This window comes from Salarias fasciatus, chromosome 16 (genome assembly GCF_902148845.1).
Source record: "Salarias fasciatus chromosome 16, fSalaFa1.1, whole genome shotgun sequence".
Classification (NCBI taxonomy): domain Eukaryota; kingdom Metazoa; phylum Chordata; class Actinopteri; order Blenniiformes; family Blenniidae; genus Salarias; species Salarias fasciatus.
Genome location: NC_043760.1, coordinates 8,912,056 through 8,927,034, shown reverse-complemented (window position 1 = coordinate 8,927,034; position 14,979 = coordinate 8,912,056). Strand labels below are relative to the sequence as shown.

At 45.2% G+C, this 14,979-nt stretch overlaps 2 protein-coding genes across 2 annotated transcripts; both read right to left on the bottom strand.

Annotated features, from left to right (window-relative positions):
• On the bottom strand, positions 1 to 1,096 carry LOC115402999 (trace amine-associated receptor 13c-like). Its single transcript, XM_030111732.1, has 2 exons — positions 933 to 1,096; positions 1 to 814 (listed from the first exon to the last, which is right to left on the bottom strand). The coding sequence occupies exons 1-2, from the start codon at positions 1,094 to 1,096 to the stop codon at positions 1 to 3; spliced, it is 978 nt and encodes a 325-aa protein (XP_029967592.1).
• A 2,835-nt stretch (positions 1,097 to 3,931) lies between these two features.
• Positions 3,932 to 5,121, bottom strand: LOC115402998 (trace amine-associated receptor 13c-like). Its single transcript, XM_030111731.1, has 2 exons — positions 4,958 to 5,121; positions 3,932 to 4,745 (listed from the first exon to the last, which is right to left on the bottom strand). Exons 1-2 carry the CDS (start codon positions 5,119 to 5,121, stop codon positions 3,932 to 3,934), a joined length of 978 nt encoding a protein of 325 aa, XP_029967591.1.
• Positions 5,122 to 14,979: the final 9,858 nt, after the last annotated feature.

The following is a 14,979-nucleotide window of genomic DNA, read 5'->3' as shown; positions in this document are numbered from 1 at the left end:
TTATAATATGTTAACATCACAGGAGTGAGGCTGAAATATTTTCAAAGTGACAATCAGCCGAACAGATTTCAGAAACCAGGGGTAGCAAAAAGCATAAATCACTGGGTTGAGACAGGAGTTAAGATAGAACAGCCAGATCTCTAAGGCCACAGACATAACATTAAAGAAGCTGCTCTGGTCTGAAAACAGGGAACAATAATATGGGCAAAGGCATGAGAGAAAAACAACAACAACTACACCCAGAGTCCTGGCTGCTTTCATCTCAGATCTTTTAACATGCACAGTCTGTTGACGTTGAAATATGACAGCAATCTGAGAGCGCATGGCCCGGGCCTGAGACACAGCCACCACAAACACTCTCATGTACAGGACTATGATCACAGTAACAGGTCCCACAAAAGTCAAGATTGTATCAACAATTCCCATAAAGTAGTCAATAACCACGACACACTCTCCGTAGCAGGAGTTGTACCGGCCCGGCTGTATGAGGTTATCTCTCAAAATGAGGCTGCTGAACAAAAAAGAACAAGACCAACAGAGACAAATACAGACAGAAACTCTTCTCACAGTGACTTTAGTGGAGTAGTGGAGAGGATCACAAATGGCCACATAGCGGTCGACTGATATGAGTACCATGGTTCCTACTGAGGCCGAGGTGATGGTGTAGTCCAAACTATTATAAAAGATGCACAGAAAGTCTCCAAAAAACCAGCAGCCGTTGGTGAGCACAATCTGAAAGGACATGTTCAGGCCCACAAAGAAATCTGCGACAGCCAGAGACAATAACAGGAGGTTGGTGGGAGTGTGGAGCTGCCTGCATCAAAAGAGGAACATCAGATGAGTTATTACCTGATTTGTAGTAAAAGGAAATCAACTGGCTGCAAACGTGCATTGAATTGTGTACAATCATGAGGTGGATGAAAAGTTGCTACTTGAAGTGGGAGATGGAGATAATGACGAGCAGGTCGAGAGAAGCAGTGAGCAGAGAGATGAAGGACAGCACAGAGTAAATGAGCACAGCCTCGCTGAGTGGACGCTTCGGCTTCCAACAGGAGGCATTGAGGAGCTGCGGGAAGCAGAGCTCAGTTTCCTCCATCCTGACAGAACGAGGATGAGAGGAGAAGCTGCTGAGCTATAACAGCTTCGTGACCAACCCCTCTGTCATCCAGCTCATTTTTCCCTTTACTCTAGTGAGTTCATTCTCCAGACATATCTCCCTCTGAAACTTTCATCTTCTCCATTGTTTGTATGTCCTCAAATAACCTTTTCACAAACGCGGACAGTTCACCAGTAGTTATAATTCTACTCTCTGTTACTGTTTGTGTTAATGTATCAAATATATGGGAAAAGTTATACTGTGAAGAAAGTCATAACGCTTCCCAATGTCTCAAGATTCAGATGAAATCAACAATCTATAAACAAAACAAACCCTGAATTCTCTCCAGACATGTATGTATGTGTATTACTTCTGTGTTAAACTGGACAACATGATGACTTGTTGGTGATCTGAAGGTCCAGAACTGTTGGCTGAACCATGAGTAGTGGTTACCAAGTGGAGGGGACGGTTTGGACACAGTTGAGGGGTAGCAGCCCTTGGGCAATGGGGCAAATGAGGAGGAGTGAGGATTGACAAGTGGAAGGAAGTCCGAGTTATCCAGGATTGAGAACATATCTATCAGGCCTTGGGTGAAGGAAGACAACAGTCTTCCCCACCTTCCTGCGTGGAGCTGGGACCAACCACCACAAGCTCGACACTGGACTCTCTGCCTCCCTCCGAGAAATAACTGCCATGTGGTCGTCCTTGGTGAAGACACGTGGTGTGCTGTCACCGTTGTTATTGACCTCCCTGGCACTCCTGGTCTGACACCATTCGGGCCCTGGTCAGAAAGACTCAGCAGCGGCTACACTTCCTACGTGTCCTCAGGAAAAACAACCTGGACACAAAGCTGCTGCTGGCCTTCTATCACTCCTCTGTGGAGAGCGTGCTGACGTACTGTCTGAGTGTGTGGTACGCAGGCTCCACAGCTGAGGACAGGAAGGCGGTGCAGAGGGTCATTAACACTGCCCAAAAGATCATCGACTGCCCCCTGTCCAGTCTGAAACACATCTCCACATCCTGCTGCCTCAGGAGGACCAAAGCCATCACGGGACACCCTTCCCACCCCCTGGTTGACCTTCTGCCCTCTGGGAGACACTACAGGTCAATAAAATCACACACTAGCAGACTGACAAACAGCTTCTTCCCCTGGGCCATACACACTGCAAACACAGACAGACACTCATGAACAGTCTCCCATAACCCCCCCATGGACTAAATCAACCCAGACTACCACCTCCTTTAGCACCGTAAACAGCCTGTGCTGCCTTCATGCAGCACGATCACCACCTGAATGTTTAAACTGTTTACTTATTATTCTTGCGTCATCTTGTGGATGCATATTTGTAAATTCTACTTGCCTCTGTGTTGTTTCTGTTATCCAACAAAAAGCCTGTGCAGTTTTCTGTTTTGTCCTTTATGTTTGTCTCTAGTCTCTCCTGTCCTTGACCTTTTTTATTATGAGCACCCACGAAGCTTCGTTGTACCCCCCCATCACAATCCCCCCATCATATCCCACTGAGTTACATCGTAAAGCATGTTTGTACATGCGCTGCAAAAATATTTTCTGTATCTGTGAATCTCTGTGGAACTGTTTTCTTTGAAAAGAAGATGTTACTCCACAAACTTCCCCTGATACAAGTTCTCCTTCTTGAGGGGAAAAAAAGGTTTGCCAACTAACCAACAATTTCAATTCCAATATTTCATATTTGGAGGGACAGATGCAGATCGAACTAATGTGGAAGTTAGGGATCAGGAAATCCACCTGGTTTGAACCAGGAGACTTTGGTGTGTGCAGTAATCCTATTTCTGAGTCTATTCTTCCTTCATAGCTTGTTTGGGGAATAATATTCCTTTAAATACTGATTCATTCATCTATTGTTGGACCGTTCTTTATATCTTCAATAGCATAAGAAACTAAATCTTCTGCTCCCTCCATCAATCCGTTGTGTAACCCCATTATTGTTATTGTTCCCTCACAGGAACAGTCAATTAAAAAAACACAGATTTCTTGAGCAGGTACTTTATTTGAAGACATGTCACAATTATTAAGATTAAATATGACAAATTGACATGATTTTCAGGTTTTTATGATCGTGCCACCGTCTTAAAGAAAAGACTAGATACTTCTCAAATTGTTTTCCCGAAGTACCATGTTAAAATGAACCACTGCCCTGGGAAGTTTTTTCTCAATGATAAATCTAACCTTTAAAAATAGGTGTAATATTAGTCACTACACATTGTCCTTCCATCTGTCCATCTATCTTCAGTACTTCTTTATTGATTACAAGGTCGCAGGCTGCTGAAGAAGATCCCAGCTGATTAGGGATGAAGGCCAAATCACAGCATATCACAGGATAGATTGTCTCTCTACAAAATGCTGGAGTCAAATCACTGGAGTCAAGATTCAGTAGTTTACATGTGGCAATAAGCTTGACAGATTTCAGAAACCAGGGGTTTACCATAATATGATGTAAACCCAGGAGAGCAACTGTGGTTGACGAGATGAAATGTAAAATGAACAGCAGCATGAGAAAAAGGCGAGGACTACTACACCCGCAGTCCTGGCTACTTTCAAGGAAGAATATTTAGCAATTACAGTCTCTGAACCCTGAAATTTCTAATTTGAGAGCTCACACCCCAGGCCTGAGACACAGTGAACAAAGGCAGAGAGAAACCGTGTCAATGTGACTTTGATGGATTAGTAACAGAACAACGATTACAAAATCACGATGTGAAATCAAACAGATCAAACATATTCAGTTGAACTGAAATGAATCAAGACACATAAACACAGTGATTTCAAGATTTTAAATAGTCATTTCATTTCAGTGTTCATAATATGCAAGCATCACAGGAGTGAGGCTGAAATATTTTCAAAGTGACAATCAGCCGAACAGATTTCAGAAACCAGGGGTAGCAAAAAGCATAAATCACTGGGTTGAGACAGGAGTTAAGATAGAACAGCCAGACCTCTAAGGCCACAGACATAACGTTAAACAAGCTGTTCTGGTCTGAAAACAGGGAACAATAATATGGGCAAAGACATGTGAGAAAAACAACAACTACTACACCCAGAGTCCTGGCTGCTTTCATCTCAGATCTTTTAGCACGCACAGTCTGCTGATGTTGAAATCTGACAACAATCTGAGAGCGCATGGCCCGGGCCTGAGACACAGCCACCACAAACACTCTCATGTACAGGACTATGATCACAGTAACAGGCCCCACAAAAGTCAGAATTGTATCAACTGTTCCTATAAAGTTGTCAATAACCACGACACACTCTCCGTAGCAGGAGTTGAACCGGCCCGGCTGTATGATGTTGTCTCTCAAAAGAAAGCTGTTGTACAAAAAAGAAAAAGACCAACAGAGAGATGTACAGACAGAAACTCTTCTCACAGTGACTTTAGTGGAGTAGTGGAGAGGGTCACAAATGGCCACATAGCGGTCAACTGATATGAGTACCATGCTTCCTACTGAGGTTGAGGTGATTAAGCAAGTCAAACCAGTATATAGTACACACATAAAGTCACCAAGAAACCAACAGCCATTGGTGAGAATGATCATAAATGGCATAGCGATTCCCACGAGGAAATCTGAGACAGCCAGAGACAATAGCAGGAGGTTGGTGGGAGTGTGGAGCTGCCTGCATTAAAAGAGGAACATCAGATATGTTATTAACTGATTTCTTTGAATAAAACATCAAATCTATCATTGGCACATTTAGTGAATGAAGAACAGGAACATACATAGAAATTGGCAGTTGTTATATATTATCACAAATTAAAATATGTTCTTATAAACATGAAAAACTTCAACACATTCATGTTATGCATGAGGTGGATGAAAAGTTGCTACTTGAAGTGGGAGATGGAGATAATGACGAGCAGGTTGAGTGGAGCAGTGAGCACAGAGATGAAGGACAGCAGAGAGTAAATGAGCACAGCCTTGCTGAGTGGACGCTTCGGCTTCCAGCAGGAGGTGTTGAAGAGCTGCGGGAAGCAGAGCTCAGTTTCTCCCATCCTGACAGAGTGAGGATGAGAGGAGAAGCTGCTGAGCTCCAACAGCTTTGTGACCAACCCCTCTGTCATCCAGCTCATTTATCCCTTCTTCTATCTTTGTTTCACTTCCATGTTTTCCCTCAATGAATCTCCCTCCTCCCCCTCACATCTCTTGCATCATTCTTTTCATTTAACGCTCCTTCTGATCAAATCTGTTTGTTGAATTAGATCACCACAATTTGAATCAAAGCACAGTAAAGTCAATGTCTGTGTCTCCTTGAATCCAGGTGCAGGTGTTAGGAAGAAACACGCCAAGCACTGTTGTCTTGTCTTTGTGTTTGTGGCTGAACAGGAAATGTAAAAACATTTCAAGACAGTTTTTTTTTTAAATGATTTTACTGTGTTTGGCGATCTATTAATATAGGTATCAACATTTGTAGTGTTGTCGTGCAGAGTGTATCAACAACTCAATTCAAATCAGCTTAATTTATATAGTGTCAACAACAACATAGTTATTTCTAGACGTGTTTACAGAGAAAACCCAACAGTTTCACATGAGCAAGCATAATGCTGTTTCCACCGGACGCGACACGAATTTTTCGCGATTGTTGCTCAATCATGAGTGGCGAGCGATAAAGCTGCGAGCGTGTCCAACAATAATTCGCTCCTCACTTGCCGCCCGCTGCTCTCCACTGGAGTTGAAATAATTGAACTTTTCAAGCAAATTCATGCCAGGACAGCCTATCAGTGTGGAGGTCGTCACGGGCGTGCTGACGTAGGGCATGCAGGGCTCCGACCAATCAAAACAGTTGTTGGCGTGATGCCGCGGCGAGTGGCGTGTGGCGAGGGTTCTTTGCATATTTGTACCAGCGATAAAACTCGAGCGTCTCGCGTGGCACGATTTCATTTGTCGCGCGAATGAATTTGCGTTCACCGCTTCTGGTGGAAACACAGCGTAAGCGACTGTGTAAAGGAGAAACTCCCTTTAAAAAGGAAGAAACCTTTGCAGAACCAGTCTCAGAGGTGGTGGCTTTCTGCTATTCCAGTTGGGATGAGGGCGAGTCAACACTGACTTAACACCAAGTTAGACCAATGCTAGTGAAGACAGAGTCATAGTAACCTTAATCATTAACTGTCACACCTGAAGAAATGAATAGAATCATATAAAATCTTCAGCATCTGTAGCTTTAGTAAAAATGACGTTGTACGTGACCATACACATGAATTTACATCATATTTCGTAGAAATCATTGTCTCTACTATCATGTTTCTTTTTGTAAATAACTGTAATGACACTCATTTTAAACTATCCATCCATCCATCCATCCATCTTCCACTGCTTATCTGGGGCCGGGTCGTGAGGGCAGCAGTCTCAGCAGAGATGCCCAAACTTCCCTGTCCCCAGACACTTCCTCCAGCTCTTCTGGGAGGATCCCAAGGTGTTCCCTGGCCAGCCGAGAGACATAGTCTCTCCAGCGTGTCCTGGGTCTTCCCCGGGGTCTCCTCCGGGTGGGACATGCCCAGAAAACCTCCCTAGGGAGGCGTCCTAAAGAGGTGCCAGAGCCACCTCAGCTGGCTCTTCTCGATGCGGAGGAGAAGCGGCTCAACTCCGAGCTCCTCCCTGGTGACTGAGCTCCTCACCCTATCTCTAAGGGAGCGCCCAGCCACCCTACGAAGAAAACTCATTTCGGCCGCTTGTATCCGGGATCTTGTCCTTTCGGTCATGACCCAAAGCTCATGACCATAGGTGAGGGTGGGAACATAGATTGACCGGTACATCGAGAGCTTCGCCTTTCGGCTCAGCTCCCTCTTCACCACAATGGACCGATACAACGACCGCATCACTGCAGCTGCTGCACCGATCCGCCTGTCAATCTCACTTTCCATCCGTCTCCCACTCGTGGCCTTAGATTTGGAGGTGCTGATCCTCATTCCTGTTGCTTCACACTCGTCTAATTTTCCTTCATAGCTTGTTTGGGGAATCATATTCCTTTAAATATTGATTCATTCATCTATTGTTGAACCATTCTTTATATCTTCAATAGCACATATTAGGGGTGTAACAATACATGTATTTGTATTGAACCGTTTCGGTACGGGCCGTTCGGTTCGGTACAGGACTGTGCACGGGTGAGTTCACGGGCCAAAGTTTTTTTTTTTTATTTCCCCAGCTCACGGGCCGAATGGTGCGTGTGTTTACGTTCTGCGGCTAGCATGTGCAGCTACACCTGCAGCCATGACTGCTACTGCTAGCAGCTTCGTCCATGCTTCACATGTCCGCGTGGCGCATTGGTCCCTGGGACGTAATGTCATGAATTTCTGTCCACGGACGTCCGCGCGCAGGACAGATTTTGTGACCGCGTTGCGCGTATGCGCACGTCGCGCCGGAACACGCATGCGCCAGAACGCCACAGCAAACAAACCATGACAGATGCTAACTTTGAAAAGTGAGTCTGTGAAGCGAACAGGCTGCAATTCCGTCTGAAGAAACTCAGAGAAAAGCTGGAGGACGGAGAGCGCAGACTCTGTCAGGAGGGAGGAGAAGGTCTGTCACAGAAGTGAAAGCAGTGTGCGAACTATACTATACAGCCTAAGTGCTTTTGGAATTTTGGTTAAAATTATGTCAGACAGTCATCTTAGAAGATAATAATGACCGTCTTGAAGGATGAAATAATAACCACATAGGTAAAGAGTAAAAAGTAAGTCTGGGTTGGTTACACATCCTATTTAGTTGTCACTTAATGTTGGCAAAAGGGGTGTGTAGCTGTATGTATGTGTATCAATGTGTGTCTTTGTGTGTTTGTCTTTGCTGTTTATTTTGTTTATTTGATAGCTCTTCATTAAATAACTGTTGGATGAAAGGTTTGAGTAAAATATGCAATGGTGATGGATAAAGTACTTTCACAAAAAGGTTTGAAAATAGCTCATTTAAATATCTGTAGTCTACGGAATAAGATTCAAGATGTGCTTCTTGGAAACAATAACTTGCACATTTTGGCAATATCTGAAACACATTTGGATGCAACGATAGACAACTCAATTTTGCATGTAAATGGATACCTGATGTACAGATGTGACAGAAATATAAATGGTGGTGGAGTGACTTTTTATGTACAGGATCAAATACCAGTTAAAACTAGACTCGACCTTGGTTGCATTGGTGTTGAAGCGCTGTGGTTGGAAGTGCGGTTACCACACATTAAGCCCATCCTGATTGGTTGTTGCTATAGGCCACCCAATGCACCTATAGTCTGTTTAGATAGGATCTGTGGCATGTTGGACAAAGTATGTGATATAAATAATGAGATCTATTTTTTAGGTGACCTAAATATTGATTGGAGCTTGAACAACTGCTCTTTAAAAAATAAGTTGCGGGCTATGACAGATACTTGCAATTTGTCACAAGTAGTTACAAAACCAACAAGAGTCACCTATAAGTCTGACGGGACAAAAACCGCTACATGTATTGATTTGCTTTTCACCAATGCAATAGATTCATGTTCAAAAGCAATTACAACTGATGTTGGTTTCAGTGATCATAATTTAATTGCAATCAACAGAAAAACTAAAGTACCAAAATCTGGACAGAAGATAATTATAAAACTGATTTTTAAACAATTTAGTGAAGCTAGTTTTTGTGCTGACATTAGAAATGTTGATTGGTCACAGGTGTTACTGGAAGATGATCCTGATATAGCTTTGGAGGTTTTCACAAATTTTATAATGCCAATTATTGATAAACATGCCCCATTAAGGCGAATGACGGTGAGAAATATTGCATCCCCATGGTTAGATTTAGAACTCAAAGAATATATTAAACAAAGAGAGAAAGTAAAGACAGAGGTGATCTCTTCAGATGACAATGCATTATGGGAAAGGTACAGACAATTAAGGAGTTATGTTACCAAATTAAATCGAACAAAAAAGAGGGCTTATTATGAAACTAAATTTAAGGAGGCAAAAGCAGACAGTAATAAAACATGGAATACTCTAAATGAATTAACTGGAAGAAAATGTAAATTTACACCAACATACTTGGAAGTAGGTGATTCATTCTTGACTAAACCTTTTGATATAGCTGATCATTTAAGTGATTATTTTAAAAATAAAATCCAGAATTTAAGGAAAAACCTGATTTCAAAGACTAAAGGTGATTTATCATGTAGAACAATTAAAAAAAACATTATGAATGGGAAATCGTGTGCATTTGCTTTTGATAAAGTAACTGTAACTACAGTGGAAAATGTGTTGCAAGTAATGAAAGTAAAACCTCCAGGGATTGATGAACTTGATGTACAGTTATTGAAATTAGTAGTTGATGTCATTTCGATGCCTGTGTGTCACATTATTAATCTAAGTTTAGAAAAATGTAAATGCCCTGTCAAATGGAAAACAGCTAAAATCGTTCCTATTCCGAAAAACGCTAAAGAATCCTTTTCTGGGAAAAACAGTAGGCCTGTTAGTATTTTGCCCATTTTGAGTAAAATTATGGAAAGGATAGTTTATGATCAAATCACTTATTATTTTTGTAAAAATGGTTTGAATTCACCATATCAACATGCTTATAAGAAAGGGCACTCCACAATGACTGCCTTAGCTCAGATGACTGATGATTGGTCAAATGATATTGATAAAGGGAAATTAATTGGGACTGTATTGCTAGATCTGAGTGCAGCATTTGACTTACTTGATCATGATTTAATTTTGGAAAAGCTAAGTTGTTATGGTTTTAAAAACTCTGCAATTCTATGGATTAAAAGTTACCTTATATGTATATGTTCGTCCTTCGTAGTCGAAGATGACCATGACATCTGTTATGAGGTGGAGCTGCTAACGATGTGTCCGGAGGTGGCTGATGAGGCCGATCCGGGCAAGGAAGCCTCGCCCACAGGTCGGACAGTAGTGGGTAGGCGCTGTGCTGTTGGTACTCGTGTCTTTGGCTTTGCGTGCTGCTCTCTTCTGCTCGGCTTGGAGGGTCCTGCGCTCCTCTGCTGCATTGGCTCCTTTGCTGATAAGTTGGCGCCAGCCGGGTTTGTGGGGTGCAAGTGATTCCCAGGATTCAGTGCTGATATTGAAGTCTTTTAGCGAGACCTTGAGGCTGTCCTTATACCGTTTTCTCTGCCCCCCAACTGTGCGTTTACCCTGACAGAGTTCTCCATAGAGGAGTTGCTTAGGAATGCGGTTGTCTGGCATTCGGGTGACGTGGCCAGCCCACCTGAGTTGGGCCTTGCGCATGATGGTGGTGATGCTGGGGAGGTTTGCCTGCTTCAGGACTTCCGTGTTGGGGAGTTTGTCCTGCCAGCCGATGTGGAGGAGGTTTCTGAGGCATCTGAGGTGAAAGCGATCAAACTGTTTTTCATGTCGCCTGTACGCAGTTCAGGTTTCTGAGCCGTAGAGTAGGGTGGTGAGGATGACTGCTCGGTAGACTTTCAGTTTGGTCTCAAGGCTGATTCCCCTCCTCTCCCAGACTTTCTCCCTCAGTCTCCCAAAAGCACTGCTTGCCTTGGAGATTCTGTTGTTAATCTCGGCATCAATGGTGGCTGTGCGAGAGAGGGTGCTGCCGAGGTAGGTGAAGGTTTCAACCGCCTGGAGAGTCTGTCCATTCACAGAAATCTGTGGTTCGTGGTATTGGTTGCCTGGAGCTGGCTGAAACATCACCTCAGTTTTCTTGGTGCTGATGGTAAAGCCAAAGTTGCTGCAGGCTGCGGAAAAGCTGTCCATCTCAGCTTGCATTTCATGCTCGTCACTGGCATTAAGGGCACAGTCGTCGGTGAAGAGGAATTCTCTGAGAGCAGTCTCCTTCACTTTCGTGACAGCCTGCAGTCTCCTCAGGTTGAATAGCTTCCCGTCAGACCTGTACTTGATGTTGATGCCAGGCTTGGAGTCTCTGAAGGCGTCAGTCAGCATTGCCGAGAACACCATGCTAAACAGTGTCGGGGCCAAAACCCAGCCCTGTTTGACACCGTTGGTCACCGGGAAGGCATTGGATAGTTCACCGTCATCCAGAACATGGGCCGTCATGCCATCATGGAGTTGGCGGACCATGGCTATGAAGGTGCTTGGGCAGCCAAATTTTTCCATAATCCTCCAGAGTCCGTCTCGACTGACTGTGTCGAAAGCCTTGGTCAAGTCAATGAAGGTCGTGTAGAGGTCCTGGTGCTGTTCCATGCATTTCTCCTGGAGTTGGCGGGCAGCAAAGATCATGTCGGTGGTGCCTCGACCTGTGCGGAAGCCGCATTGACTTTCAGGGAGGAGGCCTTGCTCCAGGTGATCCAGCAAGCGGTTGAGGAGGACGCGGGCCAGGATTTTGCCTGCTACGGAGAGGAGGGATATTCCACGGTGGTTGTCACAGGACTGGCGATTTCCTTTGCGCTTGTAGATGTGAATGATTGTGGCGTCCCTGAATTCTTGTGGCAGTTGCCCCTGGTTCCACATGGTCTGAAACAGGCTTGTCAGTTGGTTACGGATGGCTTCGCCACCTGTCTTGTACACCTCAGCGGGGATGGCATCGGGGCCAGGAGCTTTTCCACTGGTCATCTGGTTGATGGCTTTACTGACCTCTTGAGTCGAGGGAGGGGCATCAAGCGCTTGATTAATCGCCAGTTGTGGGAGGCGTGCAATTGCTTCATCGTTGATTGCTGAGGGACGGTTCAGCACACTACTAAAGTGGTCTGCCCACCTTTCGAGGACCTGCTTCTTATCTGTGAGCAGGGTTGCGCCATCTGTGCTGAGTAAGGGGGATGATCCGGAAGACTGTGGTCCGTAGACAGCTTTCAGTGCATCGTAGAACCTCTTGATGTCATGTCTGTCAGCATAGCCTTGAATTTCATCGGCCTTAGCGCTGAGCCAGGAGTCCTGCATGGAACGCAACTTGGACTGAACTTTGCTGCGCATGTTGGTGAAGGCGACTTTTTTTGCCACACAGGAGGGGTCATTCTGATGGGCTCGGAGCAAGTAGTGTTTTTCATCCAGCATGGTGCGGATCTCGCCATCATTCTCGTCGAACCAGTCCTGATGGTGTTTGGTGGCGTGACCGAGCACTTCCAGAGCAGCAGAGTGGACTGCATCCCTGAAGGATGCCCACTTCTCCTCAACGCTGTTGTGGTCAGCCTGGAGGACCTGAAGTTTGCTGTCCAGGTTCAGTTGAAGTTTGAGAGCTATCTGGGGACATTTCAGTTTGGTTGTGTTTGGTTTCTTGGGTGCTTTTTGTCCCTGTGGCCTTCTCTTCGGCTGGATGAAGAAGTTCAGTTTGGAGATGATGAGGCGGTGGTCTGTCCAGCAGTCGGCACCGCACATGGCTTTGGTCAGTTGCACATCTTGCCTGTCCTTAGCCCTAGTAATGACATAATCAATGAGATGCCAGTGCCGAGAGCGTGGGTGCATCCATGATGTCTTGTTGCAGGTTGGTAGGCGGAACATGGTGTTGGTGATGGCCAGGTCATGTGCAGCACACATTGTGAGGAGGAGGAGTCCGTTGCTGTTACATTTGCCTATTCCATGTTTCCCAATGACGTTGTGCCAGGCTTGGTGGTCGGTGCCAACACGTGCGTTGAAATCGCCAAGAAGAATGAGCTTCTCTGACTGAGGAACAGAAGAGACTAGGGAGGCGAGCTCTTCGTAGAACCTGTCTTTGATTTCGTCCTGGTTTGTCATGGTTGGAGCGTAGACACTGATCAGAGTAGCATTGGTCTTGTGTCCCAGTGGTAGCTGCATTTTCATCAGCCGGTCATTAAGGCCCTCCGGGATGCTTACGAGGTTTGGGACATGAGTTGTTTTGATGGCAAAACCTACACCAGCCTCTCTGCGCTCCTCACTACTGCGCCCACTCCAGAAGAATGTGTAGCCACCGCCAGTCTCTGTCAGCTGGCCTTTATCTGCGAAGCGCGTCTCGCTGAGAGCTGCAATGTCGACTTTATACCGAGCCAGTTCTCTAGCCACGAGCGCAGTTCTTCTCTCGGGTCTGTCAGCTCTGATGTTGTCGAGCAGAGTTCTTACATTCCATGACGCTAAGATGAGTACCTTTGTTTTATTTTTGCTTGGGTTTCGACCGCTAGAAAGGGATCCCCGTCAGCCGCGGTATGCTGACCAGGGTGAGGTGAGGCAGGCTATTTTTGGGGCACCTTTTCTAGCCCCGTCCTCAGACTATGGAGGCGAGCAGAGCGATCCTAAAAAGGGCTGCTCGGTCACTCAGGAGGCTGCCGGACTCCACTGCTGCCTCGGTCCAGTGAAGAACGACCACATGTCCTGAGCCGCCTGTGTGCAGGTTTGCGGCTACAGCTTCCAGTGTATCCTCACCTGCTGCTTCGCCATTTCCCTATCGCCACAGGACTTGGGGGTTGCATGATGGTGATGTCATGACTTGCGCGTGACTTGGATTAAAGTGAGGGAGACTTGCGCAGGATCAGCCTCACTCTCTCGTCCTGATATGCCGGGTCCAGTGGCAAGACAGAGTCGAGACGGCTGGGGACAGACCAGGATGCGGGAGTTGCCGGAAGGTGACAAGTATGCCATACAACCGCCTTCGGGGCTCCACTCCGGATTTACTGTAGGGTTTACTCCCTTAGCCTTTGACTTTCCCAAGACATCCACAAGGCAGTGGAGCTATTTGACCCATAGCTGGGGGTTGGTTCATACGGCACCAGGGCGTGTCCACACGCCGGTGGGCCTGCATGCCGCATGTCTGGGGGCCACCTCAGGCCCAACCTCCTCCGAGTCCTTGTAGCTCGGCCTGAGTCCGTGAGGTGCTCAGTTACCATGTCTCGGTACGAGGAACCGCTAACATAGGGCTTGCAGATGGAGAGGCTGTATACTGGCAGAGGGAGACTTACACACTCGGCTCCCCTTTTCGCTTACAAGCTAGCCAGCGGTGTTAGCTGAAAGCGAGAAGTGACAAGCACGACCACAACAGCTCCCACACAAGACGCGTCACACTGCCAATTGAGACACAAAAAAGTTACCTTATTAATAGAGATTATACCGTATTGTTTAATGGTAGTTATTCTGAGACAAGGCCTCTTTCATGTGGAGTGCCGCAAGGGAGTTGTCTAGGACCATTGTTATTTTCCATTTTTACGAACGATTTGCCTTTTATTTTGGAACATGCCGCTCTTGTTCTATATGCAGATGATTCAACTATTTATGTGTCTGGTGACAATATTGCAGAATTGAATACATTACTGAATAATGAATTAAAATTAGTAGAATATTGGATCAATGAAAATAAGTTGGTAATTAATGCTGAGAAAACTAAATGCATGGTCATAGGTTCATCATATTATTTAAAAGATTTTCCTGTTTTGCGTTTGTCTGTAGGATGCACAATCATTGAACAAGTCACTGAGGCTAAGCTGCTTGGTGTGACTGTGGACAGCCTGCTTACCTGGAACCATCAAATAAAACAGATATTACATAAAATGGGCAGAAGTATGGCAGCAGTTCGAAATTGTAGAAAATGTGTACCACACCGAATAAGAAAGATTTTGTTTGAATCAATAGTTTTGTGTCATTTAGATTATTGTTCCGTTATTTGGTCAGCCACTACAGAAACTAATATCAATAAACTTCAGGTTGCACAAAATAAAGCAGCTCGGCTCGTCCTGAACTGTTCTTTTAGGACAAGCATTGAAGACATGCATAACCAGTTGGCGTGGCTGAGAAAGTAGAATAAATTATTCTCTTACAAAATTTATCAGAAATGTTATAATTACAAGAACACCAGCAATACTCTATAATAAGATGACCTCTTTCAGTGATGTGCATCAGCATTCTACCCGTCAAACAGTTGAGGGACGTTTTCTGTTACCTGTCTGTCGATCCAGTCACATTCAAAGATCCGTGCACTATAGGGCAATGGTGGCCTGGAATCGTCTGCCGCAGTTT